Raw genomic sequence first — 20,984 nt, 5'->3', positions numbered from 1 at the left:
CCAACTGGAAGTGCCATAATTAGTGTCTCAGGGGCTGTTTTAAGGGTTAAAAAAATCAGATCTTTCCAAAACTTCATATATGTGATAAGGCAACCCTCATGAACTGTAAATCAGTCATTTTTCACATAAAATTGCAAAGGAAAACTAAATCACACACACACACAGTTTGGAAGGAGGGACCCATTGGGGTGCGTGAGACATACACTGCCTCCATTAGTTAACCTTGTTGGAACACAAATGCATGTGCATTTGCAATATGCCTATTTTCAATCACCAGTTGCACAACAATGCGTATTCATCAGAATATTTTAAACAGTCCATAAAGCACTCAGGACGGCCATCCATAGATAGAGGGCCATAGTAGGGTACTCCCATAGCGGACATGGACAATAGGAGTCCCGGTAAATGCATTTACAACCATATTTTTAGGTGCCTATTTTCAATCACCAGTTGCACAACAATGCACGTGCATTTTCAATATGATTATATAGTGAAAAAACATCACCAAATGGACAAGATGAAATCAACACCACGAGTGATGGAAAGGAACAACCATCACTGCCCAGCCATCCCGAGTTCATCAGGCCAGTCAATTTTGCATTTCTGCAGGATTTTTGAGCATGTCAAATTTCTTATGACATTTGGCCCCCACAAAACATATGCCTTATGCACAGGTGCCTAGTGGTTAGAGCTTTGAACTAGTAACCGAAAGATTGCAAGTTCAAATCCCGAGCTGACAAGGTACATATCTGTCGTTCTGCCCCTGAACAGGCAGTTAACCCACTGTTCCTAGGCCGTCATTGAAAATAAGAATTTGTTCTTAACTGACTTGCCTAGTTAAATAAAGGTAAAAAAAAAAGTAAAAAAAAAAAAAAAAAATATGATAATAAAATATGACTAAAGTATGTTGATACAGTTCTTATACGTGTGTAATTGACACAAAATCGAATGAATTTCAAAAAACGGCCCAGAAAGCACTTTTTAAGGGTGTGTTAAGTTTTTTATAAAATTTCACTATTTTTGACTTTTGACTTTTGACTTTCTATGAAATCATATTCCAAATGGAGAAAACATGTGCCTTATGCACAAGTTAAAAAAAAATATATGAAAGAATATGACTAAAGTATGTTGATACAGTTCTTATACATGTGTAATTGACACAAAAATCTAAAGAATTTTGAAAAACGGTCCAGAAAGCACTTTTTTAGTGGTGTGTGAAGTTTTTATGAAATTTTGCAATTTTTGACTTTGACTTTTGACTTCCTATGAAATCATATTGCAAATGGACAAAACATATGCCTTATGCGCAAGTAATTTAAAAAAAATATGATAATAAAATTGGACAAAATTATATTCATACAGTTCTTACACATGTGTAATTGACAAAAAAAGCGAAAGAATTTCGAAAAACGGCCCAGAAAGCACTTTTTTAAGGGGTGATAAGTTTTTGACAAAAAATTCATTTTTTCAAAATTTTGCTTTTGGATGTTGACTTGGGTTTGCATTTCCAATATGAAAAACCAAGGTGGAGCGCACACGCCACCTGTTGGATTTTTAAAGTGTTTACAACTGGCATTTGCCATTTGGCATTTGCAATACATTTTGCATGAATCAACGCCGAATTGGGTGGTATTGGACACCGTGTATATGGTTTGTCATATGCCAATGTTTTCCCATTCATTTTTGTCCATTTCAGGGGGGTATTCCCTTATTACTGGTGAAGGGAGGAATTACACACAGGACTCCTCAGACACACCCCTTATTACTGGTGAAGGGAGGCATTACATACAGGACACCTCAAACACACCCCTTATTACTGGTGAAGGCAGGTAGGAATTACATACAGGATACCTCAGACACACCCCTTATTACTGGTGAAGGGAGGCATTACATACAGGACACCTCAAACACACCCCTTATTACTGGTGAAGGGAGGAATTACATACAGGATACCTCAGACACACTCCTTATTACTGGTGAAGATAGGAATTACATACAGGACTCCTCAGACACACCCCTTATTACTGGTGAAGGGAGGAATTACATACAGGACTCCTCAGACACACCCCTTATTACTGGTGAAGGGAGGAATTACATACAGGACTCCTCAGACACACCCCTTATTACTGGTGAAGGGAGGAATTACATACAGGACTCATCAGACACACCCCTTATTACTGGTGAAGGGAGGAATTACATACAGGACTCTTCAGACACACCCCTTATTACTGGTGAAGGGAGGAATAACATACAGGACTCCTCAGACACACCCCTTATTACTGGTGAAGGGAGGAATTACATACAGGACTCTTCAGACACACCCCTTATTACTGGTGAAGGGAGGAATTACATACAGGACTCCTCAGACACACCCCTTATTACTGGTGAAGGGAGGAATTACAGACAGGACTCTTCAGACACACCCCTTATTACTGGTGAAGGTAGGAATTACATACAGGACTCCTCAGACACACCCCTTATTACTGCTGAAGGGAGGAATTACATACAGGACTCCTTAGACACACCCCTTATTACTGGTGAAGGGAGGAATTACATACAGGACTCCTCAGACACACCCCTTATTACTGGTGAAGGGAGGAATTACATACATGGCTCCTCAGACACCCCCCTTTGAGAAGTGAAGTGCTCTCTTCTGAGCCAGGTCTTATGCAAATGATCAACATGTAATTTACAGTAAGTCGTTAGCTTTTTTTTTTACCAGGAAGAAGCCTGTGACACGAAGCCTCTCACACAGAGCTGTTGTTACACCCATTCAGACTTCTGTACTTATTGACACCCTTACAGAGCTGTTGTTACACCCATTCACACTTCTGGACTTATTGACACCATATTGTCCTCTTATAAACAGGGAGTTGGTAGAAAAGTTGCAATGCAGTTAGTTTCTGTCCACTTGTTTTGATGTAGATAGAGGATGAGGAAGAGGGAAGTTGAAGAAGTGCGATTTAATGTGAACCGTTGGCCCTCTCTGAAAAAGATAGAGACATCTCTGAATAACTATTATCTTTGGTGTTCATGTCACACAGGAGACAGTACATATAGATCTCAGGCCCTCTCTGAGAAAGACAGAGACATCTCTGAATAACTATTATCTCTGGTGTCCATGTCACACAGGAGACTGTAAATATAGACCATAGGCCCTCTCTGAGAAAGACAGAGACATCTCTGAATAACTATTATCTCTGGTGTCCATGTCACACAGGAGACAGTAAATATAGACCATAGGCCCTCTCTGAGAAAGATAGAGACATCTCTGAATAACTATTATCTCTGGTGTCCATGTCACACAGGAGACAGTAAATATAGACCATAGGCCCTCTCTGAGAAAGACAGAGACATCTCTGAATAACTATTATCTCTGGTGTCCATGTCACAAAGGAGACAACAGTTATTCTTTGTGAGGTCACCGTCTTGCATTGAGCTACTGTTCATCCTGCTGCTGGTGTCAGCATCACATCACAGTCTCAGTTTAAACCACTGCTTAAAGTTTAAAAGCCAACAACACTTCCTCTGGCCGCCTTTCCTTCCAGTTCTCTGCTGCCAATGACTGGAAATAATTGCAAAAATTGTCTGAAGCTAGAGTCTTACATCTCCCTCTCGAACTTTAAGCATCAGCTGTCAAAGCAGCTTACCGATCACTGTACCTGTACACAGCCCATCTGTAAATAGCACACCCAACTACCTCATCCCCATATTTTTACTTACCCTCTTGCTCTTTTGCACCCCAGTATCTCTACTTGCACATCATCATCTGCACATCTATCACTCCAGTATAAATGCTAAATTGTAATTATTTGACCTCTATTTATTGCCGTACCTCCCTACTCTTCTACATTTGCACACACTGTACATAGATTCTTCTATTTTTCTGTTCTATTGTGTTATTGACTGTATGTTTGTTTATGTGTAACTCTGTGTTTTTGTCGCATTGCTTTGCTTTATCTTGACCAGGTCGCAGTTGTAAATGAGAACTTGTTCTCAACTAGCCTACCTGGTTAAACAAAGGTTAAATAAAATTACAAATAAATTAAAAAGGAAGTGGACCGCCATAGTTTCAAATGGTGATTTACCTGAAAACCCTCTGAGACAGATTCAGACATACATTCTAACACATATCTCTGAATAACTCTCCTCACTGAAAACCCTCTGAGACAGATTCAGACATACATTCTAACACATATCTCTGAATAACTCTCCTCACTGAAAACCCTCTGAGACAGATGCAGACATACATTCTAACACATATCTCTGAATAACTCTCCTCACTGAAAACCCTCTGAGACAGATGCAGACATACATTCTAACACATATCTCTGAATAACTCTCCTCACTGAAAACCCTCTGAGACAGATGCAGACATACATTCTAACACATATCTCTGAATAACTCTCCTCACTGAAAACACCATAGATAAAAACAAGTCTACATGGCTATCGATGATGTGGTTTAATATGGGTTAAATGGGTTAATCAGCTAAGAATCTGAAGCGTTAGGTTTAACTTCTTTGCTGTGTGTGAAGATAGACAGACTGGCGGGACAGAGAGAGAGAAACATATTTGTGACCTTAGACATTTACACCTCCCTTCCTCCCCAGAAGAGAAGAGGTGTGAGTAAACATCTTTGCATAACTATTATCTCTGGTGTCAATGTCAACTATTTATGTCCTTCAGAGTGTGGGGAGAAAGAGAGGGAGATACAGAGAGACACAGCGAGGCAGATATGGAAAGAGATAGAGAGAGCATATTTTGGACCTTAGACATTTAGACACCCCTCCCTCCCCGGAAAAGAAGAGGTGTGAGTAAACATCTCTGAATAACTATTATCTCTGGTGTCAATGTCAACCAGGACACAGCATAGTGTATAAAACTCTACATGGCCATTGATGGCTGACCACAGAGTGCAAGACGTAATGCAGCATTTCAAAGATTTTATCTACACTGTAGTAAACTAAACTAATATAAACTATATATACAAACTTATCTACACTGTGGTAAACTAAACTAATATAAACTAAATATACAAACTAATCTTCACTGTGATGAACTAAACTAATATAAACTATATATACAAACTAATCTACACTGTGGTAAACTAAACTAATATAAACTAAATATACAAACTAATCTACACTGTGGTAAATGAAACTAATATAAACTAAATATACACACTAATCTACACTGTAGTAAACTAAACTAATATAAGCTAAATCTACAAACTAATCTTCACTGTGATAAACAAACATGGTTTTCAGAGAATAAGTCTGTGGTCACATGGTGGTGGTTCGTGTCGTACTATTGGTTAGACAGTTTCCCCTTTAATGAGGTTGACTGTTAAAACCATCTCTGACATTAGACTGAGTCATACAGAGACTCCAGCTGTGCAGCGAACAGACACAAACTTACAACTGAGATAACAGCAGACTTTACAACAGTAGAAGTTACAGCAGTAGAAGATACAACAGTAGAAGATACAACAGTAGAAGATACAACAGTAGAAGATACAACAGTAGAAGATACAGCAGTAGAAGATACAACAGTTGAAGATACAACAGTAGAAGTTACAACAGTAGAAGATACAACAGTAGAAGATACAACAGTAGAAGTTACTTCATTTGAGCACAGCTGTGTAAAGATGTCAGAGGCAACCTATAAAAACAGAGATGGATTGAAAGGGGAAAAAACAAATGAGACCATGAATATTGATGATCGTATACCGATCAACAAAAGACCCAGCATGCCCCGCAAGAAGGATGGAGCTGGTGATCAACATTCAGGTAACAGTTTATCCTGGTGTAGTGCTCAACACGGACACACACACACACACACGCGCACACGCACACGCACACGCACACACACACACACACACACACACACACACACACACACACACACACACACACACACACACACACACACTCTCAAATCTAATTTGCATAAATATTTACACTCCTGAGTCAATACATGTTAGAATCACCTTTGGCAGCGATTACAGCTGTGCGTCTCTGGGTCAGTCTCTAAGAGCTTTGTACACCTGGACTGTACAATATTTGCATCTCTTACAAATTGATTGTTGATCTTTGCTAGACAACCATTTTCAAGTATTACAGTCAGATATAAGACAACTAAATGTAGGCCAATCAGGAACATTCACTGTCTTCTTGGTATGCAACTCCAGTGTCGATTTGGCCTTGTGTTTTAGGTTATTGTCCTGCTGAAATGTGAATTTGTCTCCCTGTGTCTGGTGTAAAGCAAACTGAAGCAGGTTTTCCTCTAGGAAGCAGGTTTTCCTCTAGGTGTTTAGCTCCACTCTGGTAATTTTTTATCCTGAAAAACTCTCCAGTCCTTAACGATTACAAGCAAGCACATAAAATCACCATTGGCCTCATTGTGAAATCCCTGAGATGTTTCATTCCTTTCTGGCCAATGAGTTAGAAAGGATGTGAGTATCTTTGTAGTGATTGGGTGTTTATGTTTGACCAATAGGTGCCCTTCTTTGCGAAGCGTTGAAAAACCACCCTGGTCTTTGCTTGTTTGAATATGTGATTGAAATTCACTGTTTGACTGAGGGATCTCACAGATAATTGTATGTGTGGGGTACAGAGATGAGGTAGTCATTTAAAACATAATGTTAATGCTTACCCCGACCCCGACCCCGACCCCATCCCCGACCCCATCCCCGACCCCGACCCCGACCCCGACCCCAACCCCAACCCCAACCCCAACCCGACCCCGACCCCGACCCCGACCCCGACCCCGACCCCATCCCCAACCCGACCCCGACCCCGACCGCGACCCCGACCCCATCCCCAACCCGACCCCGACCCCGACCCCGACCCCGACCCCAACCCCAACCCCAACCCCACCCCCGACCTTAATCCTGCAATGGTTGCGTGGAAATTGAATTAACATAATACAAAAATCGACATCCGTCAGTTTTAGAAAGAGACACGGGCCACATCTCAATCCACTGCATCCTCCCTTTCACAGCTAGAGCGGTCAGACCATGAGACATGCTGAATATCGGGCCACATCTCAATCCACTGCATCCTCCCTTTCACATCTGTGGTGGAAGGTGGCAGATCTAAAGGGGTCAGACCATGAGACATGCTGAATATCGGGCCATATCTCAATCCACTGCATCCTCCCTTTCACATCTGTGGTGGAAGGTGGCAGATCTAAAGGGGTCAGACCATGAGACATGCTGAATATTGGGCCACATCTCAATCCACTGCATCCTCCCTTTCAGATCTGTGGTGGAAGGTGGCAGATCTAAAGAGGTCAGACCATGAGACATGCTGAATATCGGATCTTCTCACAAAATCGTATGTAGCGTCTGAACAGTTTGGCCTACAAACTATTATGGACGTATATATGGAGATAGTTCAGTGCCTAAAATAAGGGGATAAATACATGTAAAAATATAAATAAAATGTTTCCTGATCTCTATTACATACATGAAGGGCACTTTTCGGCATTTGGTGTATGTTGATGAGAAACTCCATATTGCAAATGTACGGTCCCTTACCAGACGTGCGCGAATGTTTCTAAAAATTTGATACTAGATGTCTGCGAATGTCTGTAAAATTCGCCGACGGCGGCGAGCCGTGCATCGGGGCCAGATCTTGAACGAAGTCATCGAACGAAGTCTCTCGTAAAGTCGGTTTCTGTTTGATAAAATGTTCACATTTTGGTCATTTTTCTGCTGTCCCGGTAAATTCCAGCAGATGGCGAATGGAATCTTATTGCAAATGTACAAAACATCACCAATCACGACATGGCCATTTCTACTAAACGGAAAAGACTTCAAAGACGAAACTTGTGTTAAGGCCATTTTTCTGGGATTAAAGTTTAAAAACAAAAATAGAGCGCTAATTTGGCCGCTTCACGTCAAAGTACATGAACCTACTTTGTCAGGAAAAAAAGAACCAGTCATGTATCTATCTATTGTAATTTAAGAAAAATCGCACAATGTACAATTGGTGATGTTGAAAAAAAATATTTGTTTTTTTACAAAAGTTACAGATCCAGTTGCAGCGTATCCGTTAATGCGGATTTCTGAGCTCTGCAAGATTTCTGTAATTTTCTGTGATTTTCTGAAATAACACACACTCATTCAACCCTTTGTAAATAAGTCAGTTCTTAACGTGAAAACTTAAAACTCAATATTCTATAAGAGCCTACCCCAAGGAGGATATGTGTTCACTTTCAGCTTCCTGTGTCAACCGGAAGTGCCTTAAAATGGTCTCATAGCTGTTTCGAAATAGTTAAAAAGGTCAGATCTTTTCTAAACTTCATATGTGTGATTAGGCAACCCTCATGAACTGTAAATCAGTCATTTCTCCCAACAGCCAACAGATGTCAAAGAAAAGCTCTCTCACACACACAGCAAGGACTTAATGACATAGTGTGGGGCTTACAGACACACCGAGCCTGCAATTGTTACCTTTGTTCGAACTATCAAAGAACCGTCATACCATCACGAATCCTTAGAAACTTGTTCTAGAGCTCAAGTCAATAGTGCACGGTGAGTAATGTGGCTCTAGAAGGTTCTCAGACCGAGAAACAGCCTCGTACATTTGCAATAACTTAAATTAATTTTAACCATCACGAAAATGACAACATTTAGAAAAGTCTCAGAGTTGTAAGACTAGGTGCATTGAAACCAATATGGCCCATAGAGATGGACCCTAACGTTTCTGTCCGATAACTCATTCAAGGACCCCGTAGCAAATTTGGATTTTCAGCACCAATTAAGGTCGCTGCTCGGTTTCCAAATGACCTATCGAGCCGAAACTTGGGATTCAGGGTGGCCTCAGCTAGGCCTACACATAATGTCAGAACTGGACCTGCAGCTAGAATGTAAGTACGTGATTAATGTTTTTATTATGGATTAAACAGAAGGCGCTGTGAATTTTGGGCTTGCTCTGAAATATGTGATAGTTGTCTTCTAAATGAGTTGGAAAAAGTGGGTTTGGTGTCAGTTTGTATCAGTTTGGTGTCGGAATGATATCGAATTGACTGATGCATGGTGACTTGCTTGGTGACTTGTCTATTTGCAATATGTTTAAACAGTGATAGACCATCAGCAAATTGACATTCTGAAATCAACACCAACAAGCGATGGAGAGGAACCACTATCACTGAACATCCCGAGTTCATCGGGCCAGTCAATGTTGCATTTCTGCAGTGTTTTTGAGCATGTCAAATTTGTGATGGAAAATATACATTGAAACATATTGCAAATGGACAGCCGTGCAACTGGTGACTGGAATGGGTTACCAGGAGCACATTTTTTGAAATGTTTGTTAATACTGTTAATGGGAGCAAGTGGTCTACGGTTGGGTAGGGAGCACCCCCACCCGTGCCCACCCCCATCCCGTGCCCCTGGTCATTTTGGACGTTTTTCTTTCTTTAAAAAACGGGGAAAAAACCAACAGAGTCCCACTTCTCCCTCATCATTCATGACAAATAGACCATCTAGATTGATTCTTGGCTTAACATAGTGCTATTTTTCATTTGGGCAGTATAAATGCCATTTGGACATGGTTCATTGACTTTTGGGTTTGGAAACTGACTTCCTATGATCGTACATGGCAAATGGACATAACATCCTGATTTTTTCAAATGTTCAAAATTGGACCCTTGGTCTTGACTTGATGTGCATTTGCAATATGAACATTTACTGTGGAGCACGCTTGCCATCTATGGGATTTTTGCTGTGTGACACTTGGCATTTGCAATATGTTTTGAATGAAATGGCATCCAATTGAGTGGTATTGTAAATCGTGTACATGTTTCTTACGGTGCCAATAAGATCCTATTAATTGTTGTCCATTTCAGGGGGTATTCCCTTACAATTCTTAGACACTTCAGAACTTCCTTTTGATATTTTTGGGAATTTTCTGTTGTTCCATGTAGTGAGTCTGTTGTAAATGTTGTATCTTTATCTCTGCATTGTTGGAAAAGGACCCGTAAGTCAGCATTTCACTATTAGCGTATCACGTTTAAGGGAAGACCCAGATGCAAACGATGTACGAAGTAACAGAAGTTTATTACTAGAACAGGGGCAGGATCAACGACAGGTCAAGGGCATGCAGAGGTCAGTAATCCAGATCAGAGTCCAAAAGGTACAGAAATGGCAGGCAGGCTCAGGTTCAGGGCAGGCAGAATGGTCCAAATCAAGAAAAGAGGAACTAGAAACAGACAGGAGCAAGTGCAAAAATGCTGGAAAGCTTGACGAATGAAACGAACTGGCAACAGACAAACAGAGAACGCAGGTATAAATACACAGGGGATAATGGGGAAGATAGGCGACACCTGGAGGGTGGTGGAGACAAGCACAAATTCAGGTGAAACAGATTCCGGTGTGACAAGCATATTTTTACGAAGCATGTGACAAATAAAATGTGGATTAAAATACGTTCCACAACTAATTTTGGGGGCCTGAACTCTGCAATATGTTGAAGCCAATATTCTGGAAGAAGTTCTGGAAGTCAAGCAGTAGAACATGTGAGGTTCTGGAACTCAAGCAGTAGAACACGTGAGGTTCTGGAACTCAAGCAGTAGAACATGTGAGGTTCTGGAACTCAAGCAGTAGAACATGTGAGGTTCTGGAACTCAAGCAGTAGAACACGTGAGGTTCTGGAACTCAGTTCTGGTGTTCTGTCCTTTGTCAAGCTTGTGTATTTCCCTCACTGATTCAAACAGAAAATTGACACAAAAGTCGATACAAATACAACTCTGATAAAAGAGCAAGTTTTTATGCTAATGATTTGTTCTTCAGTGTCTTGTCAGTGGTGGAAGAGATACTCTGGAGCTGCTGCAGTGTGTCTGGGGCTGCTGTGTGTTCTCCTACTGGCTGGGATCAAAGGCCTGTGTCTCTACCGTGAGTTTGATATGTTCTCACTCAAACATTCTTCATCATCAGTGGTGTAATGACCACCAAATTCCCCTGTTACCTTGTTCATTGGTCGTATTGTTTCACAGAGAGAAACCAATTGACCTGTTACAACACCCTGACCAAAGAGAGGGACCAGTTACAGACCAGCGGAAACAATCTGACTGAAGAGAGAGACCAGCTCAAGACTAGCAACAACACGCTGACCAAAGAGAGAGACCAGCTACAGACCAGCGACAACACCCTGACCAAAGAGAGAGACCAGCTACAGACCAGTTACAACACCCTGACCAAAGAGAGAGACCAGCTACAGAAAGAGACAGAACGTCTGAAACAATCTTTATTTGAGAAAGGTGAGTCAAATTGTCTAATGACTGTTCTGTTTGACAGTCTCTGTATCTGTTCACATGTCGCTTATAAACAGGAAATTCAACATTAATTAAATAAAAAATGTGAGAAAAAAGGTCTGACTTCCAAACTGTCCATTAGTTAGTTCCTGTCTTCCTTGAGTGTTTCCTTGATACTTAATTCAATGTTGTATTAAAGTGACTAAAGCAGGAAATGTTCAACTTATAGTGTGTCCGGAAGGATGGAAGAAGATTGGTAGCAGTTGTTACTACGTCTCTACTGAGTACAAATCCTGGGAGGAGAGCAGACAGGACTGCAGAAATAGAGTAGCAGACCTGGTGGTCATCAAGAGCCAAGAACAACAGGTGTGTGAGAAAGAGAGAGAGTGACAGAGAGAGTGAGTGAGTGAGTGAGTGAGTGAGTGAGTGAGTGAGTGAGTGAGTGAGTGAGTGAGTGAGAGAGAGAGAGAGAGAGAGAGAGAGAGAGAGAGAGAGAGAGAGAGAGAGAGACAAAAAGAGAGTGACAGAGAGAGTGACAGAGTGAGACAGGGATGCAGCTTAAGCCCCACCCTCTTCGGCATATATATCAACGGATTGGCGAAGGCACTCTAGAACAGTCTACAGTCCCGGTCCCCACCATACTTAGAATCTGAAGTCAAATATCTACAGTTCGCTGATGATCGGGAGCTTCTGTACCCAACAAAGCAGGGCCTACGGCAGCACCTAGATCTTCTGCGCAGATGCTATCAGACCTGGACCCTGACAGTAAATCTCAGTAAGACAAAAATAATGGTGTTCCCTAAACATCAGCGCCACAGGTAACTTCCACAAAGCTGTGAACGATCTGAGAGACAAGGCAAAAGGGCCTTCTATGGAGGGCCTTCAAAAGGAACATAAAATTGACACACCAAATAGGATCTGGCAACAAAAAAAGTTAATCGGTTATAGAACCCATTGCCCTTTATGGTTGTGAGGTCTGGTGACACCAACCAAGAATTCACAAAATGGGACAAATATCAAATTGAGACTCTGCATACATCATTCTGAAAAAATATCCTCTGTGTACAACGTAAAACAATGCTGCAGAGCAGAGCAGAATTAGGCCGATACTCCCTAATGATCAAAATCCAGAAAAGAGCCATTAAATTCTACAACCACCTAAAAGGAAGCGATTCCCAAACCTTCCATAACAAAGCCATCACCTACAGAGAGATGAACCTGGAGAAGAGTCCCCTAAGCAAGCTGGTCCTGGGGCTCTGTTCACAAACACAAACAGACCCCACAGAGCCTCAGGACAGCAACACAATCAGACCCAGCCAAATCACGAGAAAACAAAATAATAATTACTTGACATATTAGAAAGAATTAACAAAAAAACAGAGCAAACTGGAAAGCTATTTGGCCCTAAACAGAGAGTACACAGTGGCAGAGTACCTGACCACTGTGACTGACCCAAATTTAAGGAAAGCTTTGACTATGTACAGACTCAGTGAGTATAGCCTTGCTATTGAGAAAGGCCGCCGTAGGCAGACATGGCTCTCAAGAGAAGACAGGCTATGTGCTCACTGCCCACAAAATGAGGTGGAAACTGAGCTGCACTTCCTAACCTCCTGCCCAAAGTATGACCATATTAGAGACACATATTTTCATCAGACCACAGAAATCCACAAAGAACTTGAAAACAAACCCAATTCACATTAACTCCCATATATATTGAGTGAAATACCACAGTGGGCATCACAGCAGCAAGATTTGTGGCCAGTTTTCCCTTCTGAAATTTAACTACTTGCAATTAATATTTGAAATTGGAAAAGAATTTTTGGAGAAGACTATGTATTAACAATGTTGAATCTCTCCTACAACTACAGACATTAGTCAATTGGTTATGCGGGGTAAAGAACTATGTCTGGATTGGTCTGACTGACTCTGCTTCTGAGGGGACCTGGAAATGGGTGGACGACACACCACTGACCAAAAAGTAAGACATTAATGAATTCTGTGTCACTATGACATCACTGTCTGGAGTAGTATGTTCAAAATGGAAAGCCTGATTCTCCTACAGGTATTGGAACAGTGGACAGTCTGATTCTATGTGTTGTTTCTTCTACAGGTATTGGAACAGTGGACAGTCTGATTCTGTGTTGTTTCTCCTACAGGTATTGGAACAGTGGACAGCCTGATTCTGTGTTGTTTCTTCTACAGGTATTGGAACAGTGGACAGCCTGATTCTGTGTTGTTTCTTCTACAGTTATTATTGGAACAGTGGACAGCCTGATTCTATGTGTTGTTTCTTCTACAGGTATTGGAACAGTGGACAGCCTGATTCTGTGTTGTTTCTTCTACAGTTATTTGGAACAGTGACATCAGTGGACATCTGATTCTATGTGTTGTTTCTTCTACAGGTATTGGAAGAGTGGACAGCCTGATTCTCCTACAGGTATTGGAACAGTGGACAGCCTGATTCCGTGTTGTTTCTTCTACAGGTATTGGAACAGTGGACAGTCTGATTCTGTGTTGTTTCTCCTACAGGTATTGGAACAGTGGACAGCCTGATTCTGTGTTGTTTCTTCTACAGGTATTGGAACAGTGGACAGTCTGATTCTGTGTTGTTTCTCCAACAGGTATTGGAACAGTGGACAGCCTGATTCTGTGTTGTTTCTTCTACAGGTATTGGAACAGTGGACAGTCTGATTCTGTGTTGTTTCTCCTACAGGTATTGGAACAGTGGACAGCCTGATTCTGTGTTGTTTCTTCTACAGGTATTGGAACAGTGGACAGCCTGATTCTGTGTTGTTTCTTCTACAGTTATTATTGGAACAGTGGACAGCCTGATTCTATGTGTTGTTTCTTCTACAGGTATTGGAACAGTGGACAGCCTGATTCTGTGTTGTTTCTTCTACAGTTATTATTGGAACAGTGGACAGCTTGATTCTGTGTTGTTTCTTCTACAGTTAATATTGGAACAGTGGACAGCCTGATTCTGTGTTGTTTCTTCTATATTTATTATTGGAACAGTGGACAGCCTGATTCTGTGTTGTTTCTTCTACAGTTAATATTGGAACAGTGGACAGCCTGATTCTGTGTTATTTCTTCTATATTTATTATTGGAACAGTGGACAGCCTGATTCTGTGTTGTTTCTTCAACAGGTATTGGAAACTTTGGACAGTCTGATTCTGTGTGTTGTTTCTTCTACAGGTATTGGAACAGTGGACAGCCTGATTCTGTGTTGTTTCTTCTGCAGGTATTGGAACAGTGGACAGCCTGATTCTGTGTTGTTTCTTCTACAGTTATTATTGGAACAGTGGAAAGGCTGATTCTCCTACAGTTATTGGAACAGTGGACAGCCTGATTCTGTGCTGTTTCTTCTACAGCTATTGGAACAGTGGACAGTCTGATTCTATGTGTTGTTTCTTCTACAGGTATTGGAACAGTGGACAGTCTGATTCTATGTGTTGTTTCTTCTACAGGTATTGGAACAGTGGACAGTCTGATTCTATGTGTTGTTTCTTCTACAGGTATTGGAAGAGTGGACAGCCTGATTCTGTGTTGTTTCTTCTACAGTTATTATTGGAACAGTGGACAGTCTGATTCTGTGTTGTTTCTTCTACAGGTATTGGAACAGTGGACAGCCTGATTCTATGTGTTGTTTCTTCTACAGGTATTGGAACAGTGGACAGTCTGATTCTGTGTTGTTTCTTCTACAGGTATTGGAACAGTGGACAGTCTGATTCTGTGTTGTTTCTCCTACAGGTATTGGAACAGTGGACAGCCTGATTCTGTGTTGTTTCTTCTACAGGTATTGGAACAGTGGACAGCCTGATTCTGTGTTGTTTCTCCTACAGGTATTGGAACAGTGGACAGCCTGATTCTGTGTTGTTTCTTCTACAGGTATTGGAACAGTGGACAGCCTGATTCTGTGTTGTTTCTTCTACAGTTATTATTGGAACAGTGGACAGCCTGATTCTATGTGTTGTTTCTTCTACAGGTATTATTGGAACAGTGGACAGCCTGATTCTCCTACAGGTATTGGAACAGTGGACAGCCTGATTCCGTGTTGTTTCTTCTACAGGTATTGGAACAGTGGACAGTCTGATTCTGTGTTGTTTCTCCTACAGGTATTGGAACAGTGGACAGCCTGATTCTGTGTTGTTTCTTCTACAGGTATTGGAACAGTGGACAGCCTGATTCTGTGTTGTTTCTTCTACAGTTATTATTGGAACAGTGGACAGCCTGATTCTATGTGTTGTTTCTTCTACAGGTATTGGAACAGTGGACTGCATGATTCTGTGTTGTTTCTTCTACAGTTATTATTGGAACAGTGGACAGCTTGATTCTATGTGTTGTTTCTTCTACAGGTATTGGAAGAGTGGACAGTGATTCTCCTACAGGTATTGGAACTGATTCTCCTACAGGTATTGGAACAGTGGACAGCCTGATTCCGTGTTGTTTCTTCTACAGGAATTGGAAGAGTGGACAGTCTGATTCTATGTGTTGTTTTTTCTACAGGTATTGGAACAGTGGACAGTCTGATTCTGTGTTGTTTCTTCTACAGGTATTGGAACAGTGGACAGTCTGATTCTGTGTTGTTTCTTCTACAGGTATTGGAACAGTGGACAGTCTGATTCTATGTGTTGTTTCTTCTACAGGTATTGGAACAGTGAACAGTCTGATTCTGTGTTGTTTCTTCTACAGGTATTGGAACAGTGGACAGTCTGATTCTGTGTTGTTTCTTCTACAGGTATTGGAACAGTGGACAGCCTGATTCTGTGTTGTTTCTTCTACAGATATTATTGGAACAGTGGACAGCCTGATTCTGTGTTGTTTCTTCTACAGTTAATATTGGAACCGTGGACAGACTGATTCTGTGTTGTTTCTTCTTTATTTATTATTGGAACAGTGGACAGCCTGATTCTATGTTTTGTTTCTCCTACAGGTATTGGAACAGTGGACAGCCTGATTCTATGTGTTGTTTCTCCTACAGGTATTGGAACAGTGGACAGCCTGATTCTATGTGTTGTTTTTTCTACAGGTATTGGAACAGTGGACAGTCTGATTCTGTGTTGTTTCTTATACAGGTATTGGAACAGTGGACAGCCTGATTCTGTTTTGTTTCTTCTACAGTTATTGGAACAGTTGACAGCCTGATTCTATGTGTTGTTTCTTCTACAGGTATTGGAACAGTGGACATCCTGATTCTCCTAAAAGTATTGGAACAGTGGACAGTCTGATTCTGTGTTGTTTCTTCTACAGGTATTGGAACAGTTGACAGTCTGATTCTGTGTTGTTTCTCGTACAGGTATTGGAACAGTGGACAGTCTGATTCTGTGTTGTTTCTTCTACAGGTATTGGAACAGTGGACAGCCTGATTCTATGTTGTTTCTTCTACAGGTATTGGAACAGTGGACAGCCTGATTCTGTGTTGATTCTTCTACAGGTATTGGAACAGTTGACAGTCTGATTCTGTGTTGTTTCTCAGTGGACAGCCTGATTCCGTGTTGTTTCTTCTACAGGAATTGGAAGAGTGGACAGTCTGATTCTATGTGTTGTTTCTTCTATAGGTATTGGAACAGTGGACAGCCTGATTCTGTGTTGTTTCTTCTAAAGGTATTGGAACAGTGGACAGTCTGATTCTGTGTTGTTTCTTCTACAGTTATTATTGGAACAGTGGACAGCCTGATTCTGTGTTGTTTCTTCTACAGTTAATATTGGAACAGTGGACAGCCTGATTCTGTGTTGTTTCTTCTACAGGTATTGGAACAGTGGAGAGTCTGATTCTATGTGTTGTTTCTTCTACAGGTATTGGAACAGTGGACAGCCTGATTCTGTGTTTTTCTTCAACAGTTATTATTGGAACAGTGGACAGCCTGATTCTGTGTTGTTTCTTCTACAGTTAATATTGGAACAGTGGACAGCCTGATTCTGTGTTGTTTCTTCTATATTTATTATTGGAACAGTGGACAGCCTGATTCTGTGTTTTTTCTTCTACAGGTATTGGAACAGTGGACAGTCTGATTCTATGTGTTGTTTCTTCTACAGGTATTGGAACAGTGGACAGTCTGATTCTATGTGTTGTTTCTTCTACAGGTATTGGAACAGTGGGCAGCCTGATTCTATGTGTTGTTTCTTCTACAGGTATTGGAACAGTGGACAGTCTGATTCTATGTGTTGTTTCTTCTACAGGTATTGGAACAGTGGACAGCCTGATTCTGTGTTGTTTCTTCTACAGGTATTGGAACAGTTGACAGCCTGATTCTGTGTTGTTTCTTCTACAGGTATTGGAAGAGTGGACAGTCTGATTCTGTGTTGTTTCTTCTACAGGTATTGGAACAGTTGACAGTCTGATTCTGTGTTGTTTCTCGTACAGGTATTGGAACAGTGGACAGTCTGATTCTATGTGTTGTTTCTTCTACAGGTATTGGAACAGTGGACAGTCTGACTCTATGTGTTGTTTCTTGTACAGGTATTGGAACAGTGGACAGTCTGATTCTATGTGTTGTTTCTTCTACAGGTATTGGAACAGTGGACAGTCTGATTCTATGTGTTGTTTCTTCTACAGGTATTGGAACAGTGGACAGTCTGATTCTGTGTTGTTTCTTCTAAAGGTATTGGAACAGTGGACAGCCTGATTCTGTGTTGTTTCTTCTACAGTTAATATTGGAACAGTGGACAGCCTGATTCTGTGTTGCTTTTTCCACAGATAATATTGGAACAGTGGACAGTCTGATTCTGTGTTGTTTCTTCTACAGGTATTGGAACAGTGGACAGCCTGATTCTATGTGTTGTTTCTTCTACAGGTATTGGAACAGTGGACAGCCTGATTCTGTGTTGTTTATTCTAAAGGTATTATTGGAACAGTGGACAGTCTGATTCTATGTGTTGTTTCTTCTACAGGTATTGGAACAGTGGACAGCCTGATTCTGTGTTGTTTATTCTAAAGGTATTATTGGAACAGTGGACAGTCTGATTCTATGTGTTGTTTCTTCTACAGGTATTGGAACAGTGGACAGCCTGATTCTGTGTTTTTTCTTCTACAGTTAATATTGGAACAGTGGACAGCCTGATTCTGTGTTGTTTCTTCTATATTTATTATTGGAACAGTGGACAGCCTGATTGTGTGTTGTTTCTTCTACAGGTATTGGAACAGTGGACAGCCTGATTCTGTGTTGTTTCTTCTATATTTATTATTGGAACAGTGGACAGCCTGATTGTGTGTTGTTTCTTCTACAGGTATTGGAATAGTGGAGAGTCTGATTCTATGTGTTGTTTCTTCTACAGGTATTGGAATAGTGGACAGCCTGATTCTGTGTTATTTCTTCTACAGTTAATATTGGAACAGTGGACAGCCTGATTCTGTGTTGTTTCTTCTATATTTATTATTGGAACAGTGGACAGCCTGATTGTGTGTTGTTTCTTCTACAGGTATTGGAATAGTGGAGAGTCTGATTCTATGTGTTGTTTCTTCTACAGGTATTGGAACAGTGGACAGCCTGATTCTGTGTTTTTCTTCTACAGTTATTATTGGAACAGTGGACAGCCTGATTCTGTGTTGTTTCTTCTACAGTTAATATTGGAACAGTGGACAGCCTGATTCTGTGTTGTTTCTTCTATATTTATTATTGGAACAGTGGACAGCCTGATTGTGTGTTGTTTCTTCTACAGGTATTGGAACAGTGGACAGTCTGATTCTATGTGTTGTTTCTTCTACAGGTATTGGAACAGTGGACAGTCTGATTCTATGTGTTGTTTCTTCTACAGGTATTGGAACAGTGGACAGTCTGATTCTATGTGTTGTTTCTTCTACAGGTATTGGAACAGTGGACAGCCTGATTCTATGTGTTGTTTCTTCTACAGGTATTGGAACAGTGGACAGTCTGATTCTGTGTTGTTTCTTCTACAGGTATTGGAACAGTGGACAGCCTGATTCTGTGTTGTTTCTTCTACAGGTATTGGAACAGTGGACAGCCTGATTCTGTGTTGTTTCTTCTACAGGTATTGGAACAGTGGACAGCCTGATTCTATGTGTTGTTTCTTCTACAGGTATTGGAACAGTGGACAGTCTGATTCTGTGTTGTTTCTTCTACAGGTATTGGAACAGTGGACAGCCTGATTCTGTGTTGTTTCTTCTACAGGTATTGGAACAGTGGACAGCCTGATTCTATGTGTTGTTTCTTCTACAGGTATTGGAACAGTGGACAGTCTGATTCTGTGTTGTTTCTTCTACAGGTATTGGAACAGTGGACAGCCTGATTCTGTGTTGTTTCTTCTACAGGTATTGGAACAGTGGACAGCCTGATTCTATGTGTTGTTTCTTCTACAGGTATTGGAACAGTGGACAGTCTGATTCTGTGTTGTTTCTTCTACAGGTATTGGAACAGTGGACAGCCTGATTCTGTGTTGTTTCTTCTACAGGTATTGGAACAGTGGACAGTCTGATTCTATGTGTTGTTTCTTCTACAGGTATTGGAACAGTGGACAGTCTGATTCTGTGTTTTTTCTTCTACAGGTATTGGAACAGTGGACAGCCTGATTCTATGTGTTGTTTCTTCTACAGTTATTGGAACAGTGGACAGTCTGATTCTGTGTTGTTTCTTCTACAGGTATTGGAACAGTGGAGAGCCTAATGGTGGAGGAGCAGAGAACTGTGTGTATTTCTACTCCTGGTCATCAGACAGAGGAGCTTGGTGGGACTATGACTGTTCCTATAAATACAGATGGATCTGTGAGAAATAGGATTCATCCTCAGTTCTCTCTGTACTGCTAAATAAGATTATGCTCAGTATTGTCAATCGTAAACTATTTTCTGCTTATTCAATTTACCTTGTCAACTACATACAATATGTAACAATACAAATGTAGAATACATTATAATAAAAACATATGCAATAACAATACAATGACTTGATAAGAGAAGGACTGTTCTGTCTGTTGTTGAGGAAATTCACAAAAAATCAAAGGAAATGAATTAATTATCACAGTCATGGAGTTTATTGATGTTCATTTTTATTTGAATTACTTTTTACTTTAGTCTACTTGCTAAATATTTGTCTTAACTCTTCTTGCACTGCACTGTTGGTTAAGGGCTTGTAAGTCATCATTTCACTGTAAAGTCTACACTTGTTGTATTCGGCGCTTGTGACAAATAAAGTTTGATTTGATTTGAGACCCTTTATACTGCGACACAAACAAGTCATATCAGCACGGTTGGTTCCTGCATGAGACTGACTGATAGCACACCAGACTTCTTACCTTGAAACTGAGATACTCCTTTTGGTTCCCAGAGCAATGTTCTGGGTGTACTGGGAAATTGCTTATACAGTGACAGTGAGAGTGTTGATTCCTCCCATGTACAGTCAATCAGTTACTCGCATGAACCCAACCAAGTTGGATATTAGAAAAGCAGCATTATTCTAAACATACGAGTGGATAAACAGAGAGAAAATGTCACACTCTATTATATAATAGTAGATCTAACATGGAGTCTATAAGGACTGTTCTCTACTGTATAATAGTTGATCTAATATGGAGTCTAGAAGGACTGTTCTCTACTGTATAATAGTTGATCTAACATGGAGTCTATAAGGACTGTTCTCTACTGTATAATAGTTGATCTAACATGGAGTCTAGAAGGACTGTTCTCTACTGTATAATAGTTGATCTAACATGGAGTCTAGAAGGACTGTTCTCTACTGTATAATAGTTGATCTAACATGGAGTCTAGAAGG

At 40.8% G+C, this 20,984-nt stretch overlaps 1 protein-coding gene across 1 annotated transcript; it reads left to right on the top strand.

Annotated features, from left to right (window-relative positions):
* Window positions 1–5,387: 5,387 nt before the first annotated feature.
* LOC135538468 (C-type lectin domain family 4 member M-like) lies at window positions 5,388–20,417 on the top strand. The gene is made up of 6 exons (XM_064964357.1): window positions 5,388–5,791; window positions 10,801–10,902; window positions 11,004–11,267; window positions 11,491–11,627; window positions 13,130–13,239; window positions 19,860–20,417. The coding sequence occupies exons 1-6, from the start codon at window positions 5,650–5,652 to the stop codon at window positions 19,990–19,992; spliced, it is 888 nt and encodes a 295-aa protein (XP_064820429.1). The 5' UTR covers window positions 5,388–5,649; the 3' UTR covers window positions 19,993–20,417.
* The last annotated feature ends 567 nt before the right edge of the window (window positions 20,418–20,984 follow it).

This window comes from Oncorhynchus masou, unplaced genomic scaffold (genome assembly GCF_036934945.1).
Source record: "Oncorhynchus masou masou isolate Uvic2021 unplaced genomic scaffold, UVic_Omas_1.1 unplaced_scaffold_970, whole genome shotgun sequence".
NCBI classification, from domain to species: Eukaryota; Metazoa; Chordata; class Actinopteri; order Salmoniformes; family Salmonidae; genus Oncorhynchus; species Oncorhynchus masou.
The sequence above is the reverse complement of the archived record's forward strand: the minus strand, read 5'-3'. Positions and strand labels throughout refer to the sequence as shown.